At 41.3% G+C, this 23,160-nt stretch overlaps 1 protein-coding gene across 1 annotated transcript in view; it reads right to left on the bottom strand.

Annotated features, from left to right (window-relative positions):
* Window positions 1-610: 610 nt before the first annotated feature.
* The window catches only part of LOC103517667 (nesprin-1-like), a gene marked incomplete at both ends in the record, with an annotated part of 47,820 nt that continues 25,270 nt past the window's right edge, over window positions 611-23,160 (bottom strand). Inside the window, 20 exons of the mRNA XM_026829683.1 lie at window positions 611-1,115; window positions 1,408-1,508; window positions 2,094-2,454; window positions 2,795-2,934; window positions 4,691-4,834; window positions 5,181-6,757; window positions 6,933-7,271; window positions 7,631-8,143; window positions 8,197-8,715; window positions 8,956-9,179; window positions 9,639-9,695; window positions 17,065-17,276; window positions 17,595-17,840; window positions 17,979-18,026; window positions 18,532-18,777; window positions 19,604-19,987; window positions 20,345-20,366; window positions 20,731-20,870; window positions 20,965-21,159; window positions 22,473-22,610. Of these exons, the coding sequence (XP_026685484.1) occupies window positions 611-1,115; window positions 1,408-1,508; window positions 2,094-2,454; window positions 2,795-2,934; window positions 4,691-4,834; window positions 5,181-6,757; window positions 6,933-7,271; window positions 7,631-8,143; window positions 8,197-8,715; window positions 8,956-9,179; window positions 9,639-9,695; window positions 17,065-17,276; window positions 17,595-17,840; window positions 17,979-18,026; window positions 18,532-18,777; window positions 19,604-19,987; window positions 20,345-20,366; window positions 20,731-20,870; window positions 20,965-21,159; window positions 22,473-22,610 (6,111 nt within the window). The remainder of the gene's footprint in view (window positions 1,116-1,407; window positions 1,509-2,093; window positions 2,455-2,794; window positions 2,935-4,690; window positions 4,835-5,180; window positions 6,758-6,932; window positions 7,272-7,630; window positions 8,144-8,196; window positions 8,716-8,955; window positions 9,180-9,638; window positions 9,696-17,064; window positions 17,277-17,594; window positions 17,841-17,978; window positions 18,027-18,531; window positions 18,778-19,603; window positions 19,988-20,344; window positions 20,367-20,730; window positions 20,871-20,964; window positions 21,160-22,472; window positions 22,611-23,160) is intronic.

The raw sequence follows: 23,160 nt of genomic DNA on the forward strand, positions 1-23,160 counted from the left end.
TGAGTATATATGTAGGTATACTTATGTGGGAACAACATATTTACGTATCAATGTTGAGTTATTGAAACATAAGCCTGACAACCATGTATTTTCTCAGGATGTCCGGTATTTTGTATCAACATGATCGCGGTAGCTGCTATCTTCATGGAAGCAAGATGTTGTGATAGTGTCATTGTTGACTAATAATTATGTACTTATATCTATAATATCATCTAATGTTATGTGTGTCTATGTCTACAGTACCTATTCTCTATGAAAAAAACAGGTTACACCTAGAGTTAAAATAAATCATAGGTGTCGATTACAGGTACTGGGTAGTTTCATTGTTCAATTTCACATCCTGTTCTTGTGCGGTAAAATGATAAAATCAGATTTCTTTATCCTTTTTTCAGTCACAAATCTTTTCAATCTCGTAGATTTTTTTCAGCCCGTCCTTCCTTTATTAGTCCGTCCTTACTTTATTAAATTACAATAGTAATAATAAAAGGTATAGGGACGGACTATTGTATTCTCTTCGGTGTCTGTCTGTCTGTCTGTCTGTGGGTCTGTTCCCATAGAAGGACTTATCCAAACCTGGTCGACCTATATATCAAATTAAAGGTCTTTTTACTTCAGAGGCAGGAGCACCTTGTAGATTTTCTGCTTTAGATGTGACAGATCGAATCATAGGTTCAAATGCTACAATGTCTTGTACAATGCTATTGGTTTGACGCAGATGGGATTTCTTATCACCAATATTCTGACTCAGAACTTTAGCTTTCGGTATCTTTTGGTCAGATACTTGTTGCAGCTTGGCTTCTCTTTCTGAAATCCATTGCTGTAATTGAGAGTAGGATGAATTGTAATCTGCCCAATCCAACAAACTTGTCTCCAAACGTACTTTGGCTGTGGATAATTTCTTGATCAATCGGTCCCATTCATTTTGCAACTCTTTCAATTGATTCTGAATAATTTCTTTTCCATCAGACTTTGTGTTTCTCATGACTTTGTCACCACAGTTCACAGTCGCGTGAATATAGCCTTGTCCCTGTTCTCGATTTCTTAATAAATCTTGAACCTTAGCCAGGCTTGATTGTAGCTCTTCTTTACTTGTACCATTAGAGGCACTAATTCCACTGATACGAATAATTTCAATAAATCTTGAACCTTAGCCAGGCTTGATTGTAGCTCTTCTTTACTTGTACCATTAGAGGCACTGATTCCACTGATAAAAAAACAAACAAACAAACAAAAAAAAAAAAAAACTGGTTTTGGGGGGATTTTTACCTATGTAACACTGTGACCTATGCAGATCTATCGTGACAAGTCCTGATTCTTACTTGGTAGGTGTTGAGCTGACAGCCACCTCCTTGTTATCCTGGAATCCATCCTGAATAACTTTGTTCAGTGCTGTTATGTTTGGCTCACTCTTGGGATTGACTTGGACAAGTTGTGCAGACTTGGCTTTCAGATTGTCCTTGAGTGTCAAATAGTTTGGTAGTTGTTCCTTGGAGATTGTCTTGCAGATCCTGAGAGAAATAAGAGGATAGGAAATGACATACTTTAAATTACAAGGACGATTAGAGGATAGGATAAATAAATGCAATTTCTTTGTGTTATGGTGTCACAGATTTTTGGTGCTCTCTGCAGCATTGTAGGACTTTCCAAATATGTATCTCAATAATCCTAACACCCAATGTTTACCTATCATGCTAGCACTATCACCGGTCGCTCTACGCATTCATATTACATAGTTACATATTTTCCTCCTACAGCCAGTCACGGAATGAATAATTTGCATTATTGTAATTTTTTTGACCCGCTGGGAATCGAACCCGGGTCTCGTAAAAACTGTAAACACAAAGTGTACTCACCTTGGACTTGGCGACAATATTGTGGAACAAGGTCTTAATGGACTGCGGGTATTCGTTCATCAATGTTTACCTACCATGCTAGCACTATCACCGGTCGCTCTACGCATTTATATTACATAGTTACATATTTTCCTCCAACAGCCAGTCACGGAATGAATAATTTGCATGATTGTAATTTTTTTGACCCGCTGGGAATCGAACCCGGGTCTTATAAAAACTGTAAACACAAAGTGTACTCACCTTGGACTTGGCGACAATATTGTGGAACAAGGTCTTAATGGACTGCGGGTATTCGTTCAGACTCGTGTCCTGGGTTTGATTCAAGAGCTGGGTGGCTTTGTCACACACAGCCTCGATCATAGCCTGGTTCCCAATGATCTCCTGGTGTTTCAGCTTATGGTTCTGCAACTGAGCTTGTTTCTCCTGTAGGGTTGACTTGAGCTGGGTGTGATTCTCGATGGCCTTCTCCACGTCTTTGAGCCACTTGGTGAGCTGTTCTTGAGCCAGGGAGAACTCGGTGAATTTGAGCAGACATTGCTCGAGCTTGCTGGCCGCTGATTCGATCTCCTCGGACAGGTTGTCCCAGGAGAGGCGGAGGTTTCTGTGAGAAGATAGAAAATGGTGTTAATAGTGTGTGAGACTAGAATAGAATTTACCATGTTTATCCTACTGGAATGAGACTGGAAAGTCCCTTGAACCCCGCAATATAAGCATTATTTTGGGCTTCTCAGAAACTGGTGGATGAATGGAATAGTTTTGATCCCAATAGAATATAGAATACATAAGACCCTGTTTAGACTGTGGGAGTAAAATAACTTTTCAGTCTCATTCTGGCGCTATACGCAGGGTATATTCTAATCTATTCTATTAATCAAAAGGCATGGAAGACACTTGTACTATGAGTCCTATAAATTCCGACTTCCCAGATTCAAACTTATTACCTGAGTTGCTGACGTATGATGTCTCTACCATCAGGAGAGGTATGGGTATAGATGTGTTCTCCAAGTTCTATAACACTCTCTAGCCGTCCGGTCTCTCGAGATTTCACGTCTCCTAGCTTCAACATCTTCTTTTGTCTCTCCTGCAAATGACATGGTAAGAAAACATAGATTGAGTATACAGGGTGTTCAACCTCAAAGTGCCCCATAGGAAATTAACCCGTAAAATCAGTTTTTGAAAATTATTAAAATTTATTGACACAGGAAAGAATCGAACCTGTATTTCGTAGATGTGTTCTCCAAGTTCTATAACACTCTCCAGCCGTCCGGTCTCTCGAGATTTCACGTCTCCTAGCTTCAACATCTTCTTTTGTCTCTCCTGCAAATGACATGGTAGGAAAACATATGTAGGTTGAGTATACAGGGTGTTCAACCTCAAAGTGCCCCACCCTGTATTTTAGGAACTGCTCCAACTCAAACACTAAAGGTAGAAAGTAGAAACACACTACCATCACGTTACGTCAGGGTACTTGAAGTTATGGGGAGTCAGAAAAATGTAGTTCAAAGTTTTTCCATAATATTGTAGGTGATTTCGTTCATGACAGTGGTTGATTCGGTGATCTTCTCGGATAGTGTTCAAAGTAGCACCATTCGATTCAGCGTGAAAAATCACACAGGAATGACTATTTAACAGCTCAAATATCTTCAACAGAAACCGTTGAAGGCCTTTTCAAAAACAGCATTTTTTCTTGAATACGCCGAGTCTGGACAGTATTGAAAGTTGCACCAATCTATATTCCTCGTCAAAATTTCCATAAAAGTGAATGCTTAGTGACGAGCGTCTTAACCACTACACCACCGAAGCAAGGAGTATCTATCTGCTACTTCTGGTCAACTTGCGCCACTGGTCTAATAATTCAATTTCCAAAACCAGTCAGCCAATTACTAAAACTTCGATCTCAGACAAAAAACTTTCTTCCATCTCTTCACATTCAATGTACGAGTATTGAGTATATATGTAGGTATACTTATGTGGGAACAACATATTTACGTATTAATGTTGAGTTATTGAAACATGAGCTTGACTACCATGTATTTTCTCAGGATGTCCGGTATTTTGTATCAACATGATCGCGGTAGCTGCTATCTTCATGGAAGCAAGATGTGTAAGTTGGACAGTCTTGAAAGTTGCACCAATCTATTCCTCGTCAAAATTTCCATAAGAGTGAATGCTTAGTGGACCCGAAAAGTGTATTGGGGACTTTATTGGGGCAAAAAACTGATTTTACGGGTTAATTTCCTATGGGGCACTTTGAGGTTGAACACCCTGTATTTTAGGAACTGCTCCAACTCAAACACTAAAGGTAGAACGTAGAAACACACTACCATCACGTTACGTCAGGGTACCTACTTGAAGTTATGGGGAGTTAGAAAAATGTAGTTCAAAGTTTTTCCATAATATTGTAGGTGATTTCGTTCATGACAGTGGTTAATTCGGTGATCTTCTAAGGTCTTGAGGTTGGTGGTTCGAGTCCAAGTCATAAAAGTTATGGATGTGTATTAAATGGAGAACGACATTTGTAACGAGCATCTTTTTCCATTATTCCATTAAATAGTTTACCTACTCCATAATATTGTAGGTGATTTCGTTCATGACAGTGGTTGATTCGGTGATCTTCTAAGGTCTTGAGGTTGGTGGTTCGAGTCCAAATCATAAAAGTTATGGATGTGTATTAAATGGAGAACGACATTTGTAACGAGCATCTTTTTCCATTATTCCATTAAATAGTTTACCTACTGAAAACATTACTTACTTGAAGTTCAGCCAAGTCTCCTTTGAGATCACTGTTAGCGTTCTTCTCAGCTCTCATGTTGTCAATCCATGAAAACATTACTTACTTGAAGTTCAGCCAAGTCTCCTTTGAGATCACTGTTGGCGTTCTTCTCAGCTCTCATGTTGTCAATCCATTGTACTAGAGCTTTGTATTGATCGTCAAAGTTCTCATGGTCCTTGATGAAAGCTTCGTACTTGAGAATGGCCTCCTGTAATAGACAAGATGTAGGCTGTTAATTAAATAATGACCTAATGTGTGATGTGAATGACCAAGTACTAAGTACTCCTAAGAGCCTGTTCATGGTAATATAGTAGACATCTGAATGGTTACGGATAGATATGAGTTGTCAACAGCAGTCATGATCCAAAATGATATTACTCCTAGTGAGTATAAGAGCCTGTTCATGGTAATATAGTAGACATCTGAATGGTTACGGATAGATATGAGTTGTCAACAGCAGTCGTGATCCAAAATGATAAGACTAAAGACGTTCGGTTTAAATTCAATCAGAGGAAGGAAGGTATATTAGGTATGATATTCCGTACAAAACTTACCTTGGCATTAGTCTTGAGGTTATGATAACGTGATACGGCCTGGGATAGTTTGTCCAAGACGTGAGGTTTAGTACCGAGTGACTTCTCTTGTAGTACCTTCACTTCATTTGCCTTGTTATTAATCTCTTGCTCTAGTGATTTCATCTTTGCCAGATGATCCTGCTTGGCTTGTTTTGAGTTCTTCAGACTCTGATCCTTGATCTTACTCTCAGTATCTTTCACCCAAGTGTTTAGATCTTCAATTTCATTCTCTAGCTGATTCCACGAGCAGAACTGTTCCTTGAGTTTATCACACGAGTCATTACATTTCAGTAGGAAGTCATTCCAGATCTTCTTCAAGTGTTCTAATTCATTCTTCAGAGCTTCATGTCCAGGTTGTGCAGTGGTCTTCAATGTTTGATCCAACTTGATGGCACACTCCTGTAGCAGCTCATCACCTTTGTTTTGTTGCTTGAGTAGATTCTCATAGGCAGACAGTTGTAGTTCCATATCCTCCTTGGCAATATCTTGCTCCTCATTGCAGAGGATATTGTAAAAGTCTTTGAACTTCTCCAGACTACTAAGGAACTCTTCATGTTCTTTCACGTATTTCTCAACAGTTCCCAGTTTATTCTGAATCGTTTTCAACAGAGTTTTGTATTTCTGATTCACATTGTCCATGGCATTAGATGCTTCAGCATCATTCATGCTTTGTGTTTTCTCAGATAGTTTCTTGATCACAGCCTCATGAGAGGTAATGTCCAGGGCAATGTTCTTCTGTTGCTGCAGGACTGATTTCTTCTCAGCTAGCTTGGCTTGAAGTAGGGGAATCTCTTCGGATTTGTTTTCCATTGCAGTTAACCACTGCACGATTTGCTTGTAACTTTCATCAAATGAAGACTTCTGTATAATCAAGCTTTCCAATTTCTTCATAAGAACACTTGACTTGTCTATCAGACCATCCATATTGTCTCTCAAGTTTCTCAAGTTCGCTCGAATAGTATCTCTATCCTTGAGAGTGACTTGAGAGAACAAAGCTTCACCCTGAGTGGTAGATATATTGAGTAGACTCTGTCCAGCTTCTTTGTTAGCGTTCCAAGTCTTGAGCTCATCCAATTTCTTCTGGTAATCTATGGTGGCTTTTCCAGATGGTTTCAGAGAGTTTTCAAACTGAATCAACTGCTTGTCATTATCATCCAGCCACTTCTGAGTTTCCTTTACAGATTTCTGATACAAGTTGAGATGTGATTGTAACTTCTTTAGTTTTTCCAAGTTATCATCGATGATTTTACAGAGTGCCTCGTATTTACCAGACAGTTGCTTGTTGGCTTCAATCTTGGGACTGTATTGCTGCACTTCGTTTTGCATGGCTATCAGCTGTTGCTTGCAGTTTTCTACATTGTTCATGTCAGGTACAATAGCTTTCACTTTGTCCTCCATTGTCTTGAGCCAAGTTGCCAGTTTTTCTTTCTCCTGGTCTTGCTCTACGAGTTGTTTTAGTTTCAGGTCAAGATCTGCTTTGACTTTGTTATAGTTGTCATGGAGACTCTTCACTTCCTTGTTGATGGCATCTTGATCTGGGCCTGTATCCACAACACCTGTATGAAACAAAGGAACAACATTCATTATCATTAGGAAGTTAGGAACACATCAGGAGTAACAATGTAGGTAAGCCGGAAAGGTAAATACATCCATCGGCATTTCTTGCAACTATTGCAGTCGCTGTCGAAAAAAAAAAAAAAAAAAATATTTCCTCAAAAACCACACACTCACCTTTGAGTGTTTTGAAGGACTCATCTACTTCAACTTTCTTCTGGTCACACTCTGCCAATCCTTTCTCCACATCCTCCAAACACAACAGCTTGGCTTCCAGACCATAGCGATCATAGTCCTGCTCTGGCTGACACCAAGCCAACTTTTCCTCACATCTCTTAGCTGCCGTTTTGAACGCTATTAACTTCTCGTTGTGCTGCTTGAGAAGGTAGTTGTTTAGGAGAGCTTGGATTTTGTCAGCGTGTAGGATAACACCATCATATCGTTTGGCGAGGGCAGGTAACTCTGCAATGTCCGGAGCTAGCTTGTTCAGATCAGACTTGATTCGAGTGCATGTTCCTGAAAATAAATAGGTAAAGTGAGTTCAAGAACATATTTCTGAAATTAACTTCGGATTCCCTATTTCTAAAGTATTTTGACATCACCTATCGAGTTGGTTCAGTGAACTGTGGAGCTCACTCAGAGGTTAAACAGCTACTGTACTGAGTCAAACAATTTAGATTCTAAATACCACTTTACTTGTGAACATAATCTTACCCAATCTCTGTATAATTTTCTCCACGCCTCCTGTTAGATCATCACACTTCATGAGGTCTTCACGTAGCTCACTGATCTTAGCTCCCAGTTTATTACTCAATTCCTTCAACTTGATTTCCTTCTCAGCATTCTCTTAATTTTACTTGTAAACATAATCTTACCCAATCTTTGTACAATTTTCTCCACGCCTCCCGTTAGATCATCACATTTCATGAGGTCTTCACGTAGCTCACTGATCTTAGCTCCCAGTTTATTACTTAATTCCTTCAACTTGATTTCCTTCTCAGCATTCTCTTTCAGCAAGGCTTCCAATTTGACTGCCACCTCCTTGTTATCCTGGAATCCATCCTGAATAACTTTGTTCAGTGCTGTTATGTTTGTCTCACTCTTGGGATTGACTTGGACAAGTTGTGCAGACTTGGCTTTCAGATTGTCCTTGAGTGTCAAATAGTTTGGTAGTTGTTCCTTGTAGCAGGCGAGTTTTATCTTGATAGGTTCCAGTTCGGTGGGTTGAGTTAGACATGCGTTGAGAGATTCACTTGTGTCTCCTAGCCAGGTGAGTAGTTCCGCTTTGGTTTCCTCTATTTGGTTCCACAGGACCACGTACACTTCTATATCTTGTACTTTCTTACTCAGGGCATTCTCTGCAGTGTGCCATAGCAGGCGAGTTTTATCTTGATAGGTTCCAGTTCAGTGGGTTGTGTTAGACATGCGTTGAGAGATTCACTCGTATCTCCTAGCCAGGTGAGTAGTTCTGCTTTGGTTTCCTCTATTTGGTTCCACAGGACCACGTACACTTCTATATCTTGTACTTTCTTACTCAGGGCATTCTCTGCAGTGTGCCATTCATCTACGAGTTGATTCGTCTTGGCTTCCACAGACGCAATGTCTAGCTCTGGGAAATTGCCTGCGGCGCTCAGTAAGGATTTGGTCGCGTTCTTGAGCACTTCAATTTCGTTTTTATTCTTCTTCATGCTATCCTGTACTGCTTGGAGATTGTTCAGCGTATTGACACAGCTCACTAGATCAGTACACGACTCGTTGGGGATATTCCTATACTTGGTGAGGATGTTATCTACGTTATTCTGAGCTGTCTGGATGATTTTCCAGCAGGCTTGAGACTCTGCTAGTTGATCCTTCAGGTTGATGACCATGTGATCTACTTTGTCCCAGTTGGAGTCTATGGAGGTGAGGATATGTTGAACTGGAGTAGCATGGGCATGATCTTCCTGGAGCAAGATTCTACCTGGAATACCAAACACACAAATAAAACCCGTGTTAGTATAGTCTCCGTGTGGGGTCGGGTAGATTGGAACACATCACATCCCTTCAGGCACACTCCATTTGTCTAGGGTCTAGGTTTTCCTTGCCTTTGAGATCAATTTAATTTGAAGAAACCATTTGCTGAGGAAAAGAAAATCAGAGAGTTCATACTTTGTTTAAAATATCAATCTAGAAAAGGGGGGTTTCTATTCCTATATTTTACCTAGTTTGGTCAATTCTTCCTTGGCTACAGGGGAGGCATCCAGTTTCTCAATCTTAGTAATCACCACGGGGAAATCTTCGCATTTCTTCACACCAAACTTGAGTTCTTCCAGTTCTCCCTGTTTGGTCAGAAGGTAGTTGGATATTTTGGTCTGCACGGTTTGGAAGTCGTCCCACATTCGCTTCAGCTCGTTCTCCTTCTGGCGTTTCTCTCGAACCAGATTCCTGCAGGAATGGAGAAGAACAGACGGATGAAAAACATAATATGTAGCACAAGTAGTGTTGAATGTGAAAGCCACTAGCGTGTACCCCACTCCGCAGCCCCGGAACATTTAGGGCCCAGTAGGAATACTAGTCTTTCTGTCTAAGGTTTTAAGCATAAAAACAGAGTGGAGCGGAGAGCACAGCACACGGAACATTGAGCAGGAGGGAAGCGAGCAGCAAAAAGCTCTATGCTCTTTCCTCTCCACTCCAATCTGTTTTTAGCCTGAGGGAAGGCTACAGTGAACTAAACTATTATTATGATACTGAATTGAAATTCAAGATGAATTTTGGATATTTTCCGGCAAGCAAAAGCAATCTCGTTGTCCGAGTGAGCGACACTTTGAAAATCCGATTTCGATGGCACGCCAGAACTGATTTCGATGGCGTTCCGTTCCCGAAAGTTTTCCGAAAGCAAAATACACCTCTAGTTGTGTGTAGGGTATACACTTACTCTTCAGCTTATGCAGGGCTTCGGAGTGTAGCACAAGTAGTGTTGAATGTGAAAGCCACTAGCGTGTACCCCACTCCGCAGCCCCGGAACATTTAGGGCCCAGTAGGAATAACTAACCCTAACCAGTCTAGCTAGCTGGCAGTTCTTCAAAGGATTCTCTCTGCTTTTAGAGAATAAGCACAAGTCCTCACGATGGTTGATTGCGGTTCAAGATGAGCCAATTAAACATGGCTAGAGACCATCACACCAGTGCGGTGTATGGCTGATATAAAAAGATCTTTATTCTGAAATCACCATTCGGTGAAAGTGAAAGTCGCTAAAACAGCATTTACCTGATCTCAAGCCATCTCGTTTCCAACTCCGTCACCAGCTGTCGATCTCCCTTGTTTTTCAGTCTAGCTAGCTGGCAGTTCTTCAAAGGATTCTCTCTGTTTTTAAAGAATAAGCACAAGTCCTTACGATGGTTGATTGCGGTTCAAGATGAGCCAATTAAACATGGCTAGAGACCATCACAACAGTGCGGTGTATGGCTGATATAAAAAGATCTTTATTCTGAAATCACCATTCGGCGAAAGTGAAAGTCGCTAAAACAGCATTTACCTGATCTCAAGCCATCTCGTTTCCAACTCCGTCACCAGCTGTCGATCTCCCTTGTTTTTCCAGGCGGCAATCTCTTTGCCCAGGTCTTCTCCTTCGTCATTCAAATCCTCGGCTAGATTGTTCAGCTGCTTCTTCATATCTTCATACCAGCGTCTGAATTCTACCTGCTTCTCCACATTGTCCTTCTTCTGACGTAGTCTGGTGCCGAGGTCCTGTAGGAATTCAAGAAACTTAGTGTTTGGTTTGTTTCAAATGCTAGAAATTGACTATTATTAGGTCATTTTCTTCTTGCATCCCATTATTTTCCGCTAATATCGTCTATATTTAGAAGATCTGAGCACACTAAAGGTGTGATTATGTTTGGTTTGTTTCAAATGCTAGAAATTAACTATTATTAGGTCATTTTCTTCTTGCATCCCATTATTTTCCGCTAATATCGTCTATATTTAGAAGATCTGAGCACACTAAAGGTGTGTCCACAAATAGTCGACCGGCCATCTGTCGACTGAACCGTCTACATCGCCTCAACAACATAGATTCACCTCGTCGATCGATTATGTTTGGACACACCTTAAGAGATAGTCGGCATTCAAAAAATAGTAAGAGTGCCTATTAAAAAGGTCTTAATCACGGTACCTATCTCAGGCTAGATTATATCCCACTTCAAAATGAAAGTTTATTTGTTTGGACTCTTTACTCTTTATTGGTTGTAACCAATGTACCCAAATACAAGAAATTAGAAACAAAAGACAAAAATATTGGAATCTCTGTACACAAATATCTACATGAAATCACAAAGGGCCAATTAATTTCCCAGGGCAACCTCTACCATTCAACCCGAATTCATCTCACCTGATATCTAGCCACAAGCTGCGTGTAAGCCTCATTGAAGTGAGGCTCGAGATGTTTGACTTTCTCGTAGATTTTGTTCAGCTCTGGTTGACGCTCTTCATATTCTTCCCACACGAACGTCACGTTTTCTTCAGTGGGTGACAGACCGTCCATCCATTCACTGAACGCGTTCATAGACCCTTGTAACTCCTCGCTGTAAAACGGATTGAAAATGAACATAATATATGAAGGCTGAAAATAAGATCAAACGATGTTAAGGTGTGTCCACACATAGTAGACTGGTTGTCGATCGACGAAGTAAATCTTTGTTATCAAGGCAGTGTGGACGGTTCAGTCGGTCGACTATGTGTGGACACACCTAGGTGAAAGTGGCTTGAGAAATGCACGGTTCGTCCGATAAGGGCCAAAATTTAGAAAAAAAGCTCAAAGACAGTTCGAGTTTCTTAGGAATTAAGCATTCCCTCATGCAGCCCGACTCACACTCAGACTGTCTGAGACCTAGGTCTGTCAGATGGTCTGAGAATTCTAGGTCTCAAGCTTTTTCCGCCATACCGATCGATGTTGACTGAACCGTCTACATTGCCTCAACAACATGGATTCACCTTGTCGATCGACTATGTTTGGACACACCTTAAGAGATAGTCGGCATTCAAAAAATAGTAAGAGTGCCTATTAAAAAGGTCTTAATCACGGTACCTATCTCAGGGTAGATTATATCCCACTTCAATATGAAAGTTTACTTGTTTGGACTCTTTACTCTTTATTGGTTGTAACCAATGTACCCAAATACAGGAAATTAGAAACAAAAGGCGAAAATATTGGAATCTCTGTACACAAATATGTACATGAAATCACAAAGGGCCAATTAATTTCCCAGGGCAACCTCTGCCATTCAACCCGAATTCATCTCACCTGATATCTAGCCACAAGCTGCGTGTAAGCCTCATTGAAGTGAGGCTCAAGATGTTTAACTTTCTCGTAGATTTTGTTCAGCTCTGGTTGACGCTCTTCATATTCTTCCCATACGAAAGTGACGTTCTCTTCAGTGGGTGACAGACCGTCCATCCATTCACTGAACGCGTTCATAGACCCTTGTAACTCCTCGCTGTAAAACGGATTGGAAAGGAACATATTATATGGTGCATAATGCCTATTAGGACTGAAAATAAGTGGTTGGGCCCCTACTTGGAACTAAGTGCTGCTTTGGGAGGCAAGAAAAGTTCAAAAATTTTCTTGTTCCTAAGGCCTTTACCTTCCATGTCACTGAATCTTTACAGAGAGGTTCTTTTTTCGGATGTGAAGTAAAGTGTTCTTCGATCGAGGCTCGAGAAATGTACGGTTCGGACGTTCGAGTTTCTTAGGAATTAAGCATTCCCTCATGCAGCATGCAGCCCGACTCACACTCAGACTGTCTGAGACCTAGGTCTGTCAGATGGTCTGAGAATTCTAGGTCTCAAGCTTTTTCCGCCATACACGTTCCGACCGCGTGAGTTGCGGGCATTAAGTCGCTCGCTCAAATTTTGAAGAAGGTTCTTCTTACCTTGCAACCAAAGTGGTAGACACAGCGTTTATGCTTTGCAAGAGGTTCTGAGCTACTTGTAGTGCTTTCTCCTTATCCTGGACTATTCTCTTGCGTACTGGTTCCACCCCGATGATGTCTGCCACATGACCGAGACTATTCAACTCATTCTGAATCAGAGTTACCTCGTGATTGTTTGCCTGGAAAAATTAGTTGAGGATATGGCTGAATGGAATCACAATAATGGAGGAAATAAAATTTGTTGAAGAAATACGATTGTGGGTGAGATAATTATTTTTTCCCTCGTCTTCTGTTAGAATGTTACTGAAATGTCCCTTTCTGAATAAAGAGCTTTGAGGGAGATGGTATAAAGCAGTAATTTTTTGGTGGAAGCTCGACTTTGAACGCAACTTCTAAAACTTTTACAGTTTATTGTGATTGTATTGAGAAATTATTGAGCCTTCTATCTCGAGAAAAAATGCTAGATTTCCCACAGCCGCTTAGTTGTTGGGAAATCCCCAACGGGAAAAATTCAACCATCTCAAAGGGCAGCAATAAAACTTCATTTACCTTGAGTTCCACCAGACAGTTCTCCAACTGTTGCAGCGTCCCCGATACAGGTTTAACGGAAGCCAGTCGGGTTAGTTTTGTCTCTATTTGGTCTGCCTTCGTGTTGAACTCGGTCCACATGGTTTCCAGTCGCTGTAGTTTGGCTATCTGTTGTTCTACGCCACCCTGTATTGTCATCCAGCGGGACCGCATAGCGTCGGTTTCATTGCTGACTATCTTGTAGCGAGATGTGTTCACACCGAGTTTGGCCAACTCGGAGATTTTCGGCTCCTGAAGGTTGACTTCTGCGAGTAGAGCCTGGAATAAAACAAACACCTTAGTAACTCAGAGGTGGAATAGAATAGAATACACCTTGTTTATACTTCCAGCATAGGACTGAAAAGTACCTTTACTTAGGGCTTTAGGTTCGAGTCTCAGAAGCAAAATGAAAATTCAATGGCATTATTTGGAAACAGACATGAAAAGCTTTGCCTAAACACATACCCGAATCCATTCTTTATCTACCATGCCCAACGTAGCTTAACCTATGAGACAATACTACTTACTTAGCTCTGTACTGGGCCCATAGGTCGGGAATATTTTGGGCACGAGATCTCACGGTTCCCGCGTTCTTCTTGATCTCAGTCCATTCCTGACTCAATGTGTTGTACACAGACACCAGGGCTGGTTCAGAGTGCTGAGACAGTTTCGATGGGCTTTAGGTTCGAGTCTCAGAAGCAAAATGAAAATTCAATGGCATTATTTGGAAACAGACATGAAAAGCTTTGCCTAAACACACTGATACCCTTCCTCATGCAGTTTTTGAAATCAGTCAGATAAATTCCAAACTATCCAGGAATCAAACCCAGGACCGCAAGGATAAAGCGTCAGAGGCACCATTACCAATTGACCACTGATGGCTAGGTTCGAATCCCGACCAGGGCGGAAATTTTCTAACCAAACTTTTCCGTGCTTCGTTAGGGATGTAAAAGAAAGTGTACCTTGGCTGAGTTTAGTTGCACCACGGTCTCCTGCAAGCTGTTAGGTTTGGGCGCTTCCATTTGAACTACTATCTCCGTTTTCTCGAGCCACGGTGTCAACGCTTTGACTCCCGTCTGGTATTGATTCCACAGGTCTATTTCCTCAGTTTCGATAGTCTTTGTTCTACCTCGGCTACACGCTCGCCCTCAACAAACCATGCCTGAAAGCATTAAATATTTTGACATTGGAAGAAAAATAGAATAAAGTCCCGGGTTCGAATCCCATCTTCGACAAAAATTTGCACTCGTTTCTCGATTGCAAATATTACAACGGGTTACTTTCTGGTGTTCTCGTGTTGACCCAACACCTAAATATGGGATGTATTGTGTCTCTTCTCGCCTATTTGATGAGAGATAATACGGGTTGGGCAGCTACGACACAGACCACACGAGTCTAATGTAACAGTTGTTTCATTGCTATGAAATAAAAACAGCTGTGAAACACTCTTTTCTTATAGCTGGCACTCACCTTGTTTCTCTCAAGAATAGTGTTAACATCCTCATGTCTATTGAACGCTTGCTGTTCAGCGTTCAACTCCTGGTGCATATCTCGGAATATATTACTCAGCGCTGTTTCATCCACCTTAGCGTCAATCTTCCTTCTAACCAAACTTTTCCGTGCTTCGTTAGGGATGTAAAAGAAAGTGGCTTGAAGTAATGCGAAATCGGTGCCGAGGTACAATAAAAAAAAAACTTACCTTGGCTGAGTTTAGTTGCACCACGGTCTCCTGCAAGCTGTTAGGTTTAGACGCTTCCATTTGAACGACCATCTCCGTTTTCTCGAGCCACGGTGTCAACGCCTTGACTCCCGTCTGGTATTGATTCCACAGGTCTATTTCCTGCTCTATCAGTTCTCTCTTGTGACTCACATCTTGCTCGAGAGTTGTGATGAGTTGCTTGACAACTTCTATGTTGCCGTGTGTGGCGTGGTGGGATGGGACTTCTGAAAGTTGAAGATGAATCATGAATGAATGAGAACCATCGGGTAGGTCCGATGGAAATCAAAACACTTTGATTTTTGGTTCGACGGACAGGCGTCCGTCTAATCATGTGTAAGCTACTTTGCGATAGAAGTTAATCCCTAGTTAGCGTGGTTGGTATACTTGTAAGCGCTAGGCCGCGGGTTCGATTCCCCCCCGGGTGGATTTTTATCCTGAATGGATAGGGTTCGTCTCGGAACGGCTGTCTTCCTCCTATCCTGTCTTCCTTCTCCCTTCGCTTTCGGAAAAATAAGACCTTAGCAGTTACAGTTCCCTCTATCAAACCTCTTGAAGAAGAAAAAAAAGCAATCTGATGCCACTTACTTGACGCAATATCAGCCAGTTTCCTTCGGTACTCAATGATGCCTCCTTCCAGCATTTCCATCTTCTCCAATCTACTAGGCAGGTCCAACTTGCTGGTATCTATCTGCTCTACTACTTTCCTAGCGTCTTGCTCAATCCAGAACTTGACCCGCTGTAGATTCTCTTCAACACTCTGGAAACTCTCTGCCTGTTTCATTCGGTCTATGACGGTCACTAGCTTCTCTTCCAGATTGTGAACCTGGGAATGAAAATACCAAATCATGAATTCTTTGTGGTAAAGCAGAGAGCTTCTTCACTGCGAACTCCAAGCACACGGCCGGAAAAAAAATCGACCCCGCCAGGAATAAGAATAGGGTGCAGAATGATTAGTCTGGCATTAGACGGTCCAAATACATACAAAACAAGAAAGTCTATCCTTCTTTTCTCTCTTAATTGTACCTGGAATACCAGGATTCTCCAAAAGGATGGAAGAACTCTAACCATAAAGAAGCTGTTTTAATTCAACGGAACGAGTTTAATTATTTTACAGCTAAAGAAAATTATAAATAAGTGTTATAGAATTTAAGTTCGTTTTATTCCAATTAAGCTTCCTTTTGTAGCCCTATAAGCTTTCTATGTAGTATGCAAGACTCTCATTATAACCAATTTTTACCCTTTTTTCTGTCGATTCTTCCTAAAAAAGAAGAAGGAACTTAGGAAATCATCTAATATTTTTCTACCGATTCGACTACACAAAATCCCTTTCCTACTCACCTCTGGCTGTACACTAGGGCGCAGGTTCACTTTGAGCTCCTGCAGAGTTTTGAGCTTATCTTCTGCAACCACTTTCACATTGGTTTCTTCACTTGGTACAACCCCCTGTTCTAGAGCTTTCAGTTGTACTTCAGCCTGGTGTAGAACCTCCTGGGTGTCACGCTTTTCAGTTTCGTATGTCTGCCATACTTTGTATTCACCTGAGAGGAAAGATGACAGCATTTTTTTATGTTGTGTTATGGGACACATTAGTCTTTCTGTCTAAGGTTTTAAGCATAAAAACAGAGTGGAGCGGAGAGCACAGCACACAGATTAGTCTTTCTGTCTAAGGTTTTAAGCATAAAAACAGAGTGGAGCGGAGAGCACAGCACACAGAACATTGAGCAGGAGGGAAACGAGCAGCAAAAAGCTCTATGCTCTTTCCTCTCTACTTCAATCTGTTTTTAGCCTAAGGGAAGGCTACAGTGAACTAAACTATTATTATGATTTGGATATTTAAGGCATGCTGTTCCGGCAAGAAAAAGCAATCTCATTGTCCGAGTGAGTGACACTTTGAAAATCCGATTCCGATGGCACGTCAGAACTGATTCCGATGGCGTTCCGTTCCCGAAAGTTTTCCAAAAGCAAAATACACCTCTAGTTGTGTGTAGTGTTGAATGTGAAAGTTCAGCTTATGCAGGGCTTCGGAGCTCTTGGTGTAAGTCTTATTCCACTGGTTCTCCAGGGTAGCCACCGACTCTTGCACGGCAGGCAGCGTGCTTTCCACCGGGCTTCGGAGCTCTTGGTGTACGTCTTATTCCACTGGTTCTCCAGGGTAGCCACCGACTCTTGCACGGCAGGCAGCGTGCTTTCCACCGTCAACTGTTTGCCTCGCTGCAACATGCTGACTATGTTGGACCTCTGCTTGTCCAACTGGGACATGGTGTGTTCCTGGGATTTGAGCAGGGTTTCCAAATCCTGTAGGGTGTCCACCTCATCCGGAGTGCTTTCCTGTGGGGGAAGAGGGACAGTTAGTACTAGGAAGGTCAGGAACATACTAAAAACGAGCTTTTTAGTCCCTAAAGCCTAAAAGGACTAGAGGAAAGGAATTTTTTAGTCATATAATGTCAGTAACTAAAAAGAGAATATTCTAAAAAAAAAGCCTCTATAAGGATTTGGCCCCGCACCCTGCCAATCAACAGGCGGTTTACACGAGGTCAGTAGCTGGACTATCTACTATCTTCCTGTCCTATAACCACAACTTTGTAATATTGTTCTTATCTTAACTTTGTAAACTCGTTATCTTAATTTTGTGAATGTCAGTCTTACCTTAACTTTGTCGAGGAGACTGCACACTTCTCTAACTTCCCGAGAGTACGTATAACACTTGGTGTACAGCTGAGTCTTGGTGATAGTCAGTTCGATGGTGGGTATCAGGCTCTTGTATCTCTGAATTAGCTTCTCTAGAAGATGTTGCTCGGATGTTATATCATCACAATGAGGTGCTAGAACGTCCAGTGTTTGCACCAACCATTTCATGTTGTTCCGCTTGCTGTCCACTTCACGGCAAATGCCCTGAGAAACACCAGACAAGTTATTAATTTGAAATGGAAAACCTTAAACCTAGTACCTTTTCAGCACAAACATCAGCAACATTTTCAGCACAAACATTGTTTGTCAACATTTCAAAATCGACAACCTTTTCATCCTCACCAACCACTTCATGTTGTTCCGCTTGCTGTCCACTTCACGGCAAATGCCCTGAGAAACACCAGACAAGTTATTAATTTGAAATGAAAAACCTTAAACCTACTTAGTACCTTTTCAGCACAAACATCAGCAACATTTTCAGCACAAACATTGTTTGTCAACATTTCAAAATCGACAACCTTTTCATCCTCAACAATAAAGAAATGTTTTCGCAACACTCCGGCAACGTTTCTACTCTCCAGACTTGTTTCTGAAACATTTTTCTTGGCTTTTATTATGGCCAGGAACATACTAAAAACGAGCTTTTTAGTCCTTAAAAGGGCTGGAGGAAAGGAAATTTTTAGTCATATAATGTCAGTAACTAAAAAAAGAATATTCTAAAAAAAAGGCCTCTATAAGGATTTGGCCCCGCACCCTGCCAATCAACAGGCGGTTTACACGAGGTCAGTAACTGGACTATCTACTATCTTCCTGTCCTATAACCACAACTTTGTAACCTTGTTCTTATCTTAACTTTGTAAACTCGTTATCTTAATTTTGTGAATGTCAGTCTTACCTTAACTTTGTCGAGGAGACTGCACACTTCTCTAACTTCCCGCGAGTACGTATAACACTTGGTGTACAGCTGAGTCTTGGTGATAGTCAGTTCGATGGTGGGTATCAAGCTCTTGTATCTCTGAATTAGCTTCTCTAGAAGATGTTGCTCGGATGTTATATCATCACAATGAGGTGCTAGGACGTCCAGTGTTTGCACCAACCACTTCATGTTGTTCCGCTTGCTGTCCACTTCACGGCAAATGCCCTGAGAAACAAGACAAGTTATTAATTTGAAATGGAAAACCTTAAACCTAGTACCTTTTCAGCACAAACATTGTTTGTCAACATTTCAAAATCGACAACCTTTTCTTCCTCGACAATAAAGAAATGTTTTCGCAACACTCCGGCAACGTTTCTACTCTCCAGACTTGTTTCTGAAACATTTTTCTTGGCTTTTATTATGGATTAGTACAACCAACCTACTCTCTTTTTTTTTAATCTGACTAGGTCTCAAATCACTAACGTCCTGGTTCAAAGACCACTACGCTAATCTAGAACAATACCAAGGGATTTAACATAACATACATGGTAATAAAAATACACAACAGAACTAAAGGAGGAGGGACCTAAAAATAAGACAAACAAGATTTTCTATGGGGGAAGTAAAGTATGTTACCACTGCAATATTCATGATGTGCTAGCATGGAAAGAATCAAAGACATAGACATTTTTATATCGACTTTACCGAATTACCCGAATACTCTTTGTATCTTGTACCCAGGTAGAAACATCAGGCCTAGTCAAAATAACATAATTATTGAAGTAGGTACTTCTTTTCTTATCACATTAAAAACTCCAATACCGGAACCAAGTCTGGCTTTTACCCGAATACTCTTTGTATCTTGTACCGAGGTAGAAACACCAGGCCTAGTCAAAATAACATAATTATTGAAGTAGGTACTTCTTTTCTTATCACATTAAAAACTCCAATACCGGAACCAAGTCTGGCTGAACTCGAACAAAATTTCTCAAAAAGGTGACCTAAAGATTTGGCGTGGATTTATATCACACGAGGTTTTTAGAGGGGAAACAGCCATCGACTCCTTCTGGTCAATATTGCCGTCCGTCTTGTACTCCTGCACGACGTGTTGCATATCCGCATAGGCGCGATTGAACTCCTGGAAGATCTTGTTCCTCACCACATATTTCTCATACTGGTCCAGCAAGGCAGTCACGTGATCTCGACGTCCATATTTGGTACTCCACAGCTTGAGCTTGTGTTCGGTCAGATGCAGGAAGGCTATTAGACAACATTTATGTTCGAGGAATTTGAGGCGGGATCGATAGGATGTAGACAGGGGTAGGATGGACACCAGACGCTCACCTAGGGAGGTTAGCTGTTCACGCGGGGCGGGCACTTGAGACACGCATGACTCGTAGAGGTCCCGTATCTCGGGGTACTGGGTGAAATGAGCCTGGAATCCAATAGAAATATATAAATACAAAGCCTCCATGACCGAGTGGGTATCACACTAAGCTTGCACTCCGGAGGTCCCGGGTTCGATGTTTTTCGGCTCTGAGCTTGGAGTTCGGGGTAATTTCAGCCACCAGTGACGGCATTACCAGTGTCAATTGATGATACGAGTAGATAAAAATTAATAGTAAAGGAGGCACGCAGTAATGCTGTGATACCCACATCAGAAATGGGTACATTTGCAAATTGGAACTTGAGACCTTAGTGTTACTTAAGTTTGTTTGCTTATGACTTATAACTGTTTATCTTTGACATTTATTTCACCTAATTCTCACCTCCCTAACTCATGTATATTTACCTTGTGCTCTTCGAGTTTTCTGCTGATGATGGCCGCAGTTTCCTCATTCATAGCTGTGGGTATTTCATCTCCACGCAGAGAAAACCCTTTGAACAACTGCAAGCTACCTAGGCTGGTTAGGGTTAGCTGTTCTCCCAGTTTATAGTCCCACGGGTAGACACACCTACTCTCTGCTTATCGTCCCCTAGCCAGACTCAGCTGAGGTGAATTTTATTATGCGAAACAAAACTGGATCAAACATGGCTGAACCAATGAGATTGTGAGATTTCGCTGTGTTTACGTCCAAAGCGGAATCTCATTGGTTCAGCCATGTTTTGTTTCACATAATAAAATACAACTCTAGTCTACTCCCTGTTTAACGTCCCCTAGCCAGACAGTACACTTACCGATCATTAATATTGCTGAAGAAGGACCGATGGGTTTCCAGCGGAGTGGTCAGATGACTGCCCGGCCCCGTTTCGCTCAGCAGCCGCTGTGCCATCCCCAACCACTCCTCAATCACCCGCGTCACTTCTGCCATGTTATGCCAGCAATTGTGACATAATAACACAAAGAAATTGCATTTACATTTTTTTTTTAGTGACTTTTCAGTTTCAAGGTATATTCTATTCTATACTCACCATGTAATTCTGTGGCAGACTGTGCGTGCTGATCAGATGATTCAGATAGGTTGTCTTCTCCACTAACCACGCCATGAGCAGTTCTATCTCTCGCTGGGCAGAATCCGTCTCCAAGCCAAACTGAGGATATTTGTGCAGGAACTGGGCCACGTAGGTCATCACTGATTTCTCGTCTGGTCTGTCAACATCTACGTCCTGAGGGAAAACAAGAAGATAAGATGTTCATCACAACTGACATCCCTATGATGCTTGCCAAAAGGAAACAGTAAAAAAATACCCGCTGAACAATGGGGGATGCAGGAAAATCTTTGTTACAGATTTGTCATTGGTGCTTGTCCTACTACCTCTGTAAACATGTTACCATGTACTTAATTTGCAACACTATATCGCTAATTCTCCAATTTGTAACATTGTAACACTTGTAACGCGAATTATCCAATGTGAAAGTCTACCCCAAAGCGGATCAGTAAATCCAATTAAAACATGGCACCTAATACACATTCAGAATTTCAGATGCAATGAAAATCCAAGAATATCTCCTACGTCAGTACGTCATATTTGAAAAAGTCTACCCCAAAGCGGATCAGTAAATCTAATTAAAACATGGCACCTAATACACATTCAGAATTTCAGATGCAATGAAAATCCAAGAATATCTCCTACGTCAGTACGTCATATTTGAATATATGCTGTATGCAGTAAATATATGCCTCCAGTGGCTTATTATATTGTCAAAGCAAGGACAACATAGCGTCAGAAAAAACATTATGAGCCCATTTGTATGGACGCCCAATGTACGATAATCGAATGGGAATGATTTATGTACCTCAAAATTTAAAACACTGTGAGAAATCACATGAAAATACCGTACAATCTGCAAACGTGTTCGGACTTTAACAACGAACATATTTTCCGCTCATGTAACTTGTCGTCTTTATTGTTATTTACCTATTTAATCAGTGGCGTACTGATTTTTAACCTATTTAATATTTACCTATTTAATCAGTGGCGTACTGAAAAGTTTTTACTTTACTAGAGCAATGAGATGAGATAGGGGCTATCTGCCTATCTTGTCTGGTGCCCTTTAACACCAACTTAAAATCAGCAGCAATCAAAAACATGGGAATTTTTTGTTGCCAATTTTAGAGGAATTTGAACTGAACATCAAAACGAATTCTCCCGTCATTGCCATTCAAGTAAGGTACTCATGTTCCAGACCTACACTAATCACTATCGTCGCTGTAAGTACTAAAAGTTGACAGCACGTTGGTACAAAAGACAGGCAATAGGAGGCTACGAATCCATCTGATGCAGTAGGATGGGTTGGCGGTGAAATAAATTGGCAATCTCTCTGTGAACACACACTCGTTAGGTTTGGAGCTACATAATGGGTGATGGTTCTCTACTAAGTTTGAACGACCTAAAGTGAAAAGTAAACTCTAAAGAACCGCGAAATCCTTTTGAACCTACCTCAAAAATTTCTATTTTATAGCACTCTAAAAACTTACCTTGTGTCTATCCAAAAGTATCTTCGTGTTATCTTTGCCTCCAGACAGAGTGAGGGATTTCAAATGTTGTTCAGCGTTCGTCAGCCACTTCTGAATCTCATCCTGGCCCACCTCCAACGCCTCTAGTTGTACTTGTACCTGAAATTTTATACATTGTATTACCTCATTTGTACTGCTAGTGCTAGGATGAGACTGAAAAGTCCCTTTAGCTCCAGTGATTAACCATCATTAATACCTTAGGCCGGTCATTCACTATCAGGTAGACCTGACAGGTGCACCTGTTTAGCCTGAAATTTCATATATTGTATTACCTCATTTGTACTGCTAGCTGCTAGTGCTAGGATGAGACTGAAAAGTCCCTTTAGTCTTCGGTTGTATTAGTTGTACACTGCTCCAGTGATTAACCATCATTAATACCTTAGGCCGGTCATTCACTATCAGGTAGACCTGACAGGTGCACCTGTTTAGGTGTAAGGTTATACAGAGTGAGTATCTTGGTCTTAGCTTGTGTCGCTTGCAGTAAATAAACCACATTTTTATGGGCGCTATACAAGGCAACCACTGGACGAGAGTAACGCCGGAGGCATTCTCTACCACCTAACCCTTAGAGCTCTTTAGAATATAATATGGTTAAAAAAACCGATAAAATTCCATGCCTCGGCTGGGAGTCGAACCCACAACCTCCTGT

The sequence above is a fragment of the Diaphorina citri genome, unplaced genomic scaffold, assembly GCF_000475195.1.
Source record: "Diaphorina citri unplaced genomic scaffold, Diaci psyllid genome assembly version 1.1 scaffold1922, whole genome shotgun sequence".
In the NCBI taxonomy this organism is placed as follows: Eukaryota; Metazoa; Arthropoda; class Insecta; order Hemiptera; family Psyllidae; genus Diaphorina; species Diaphorina citri.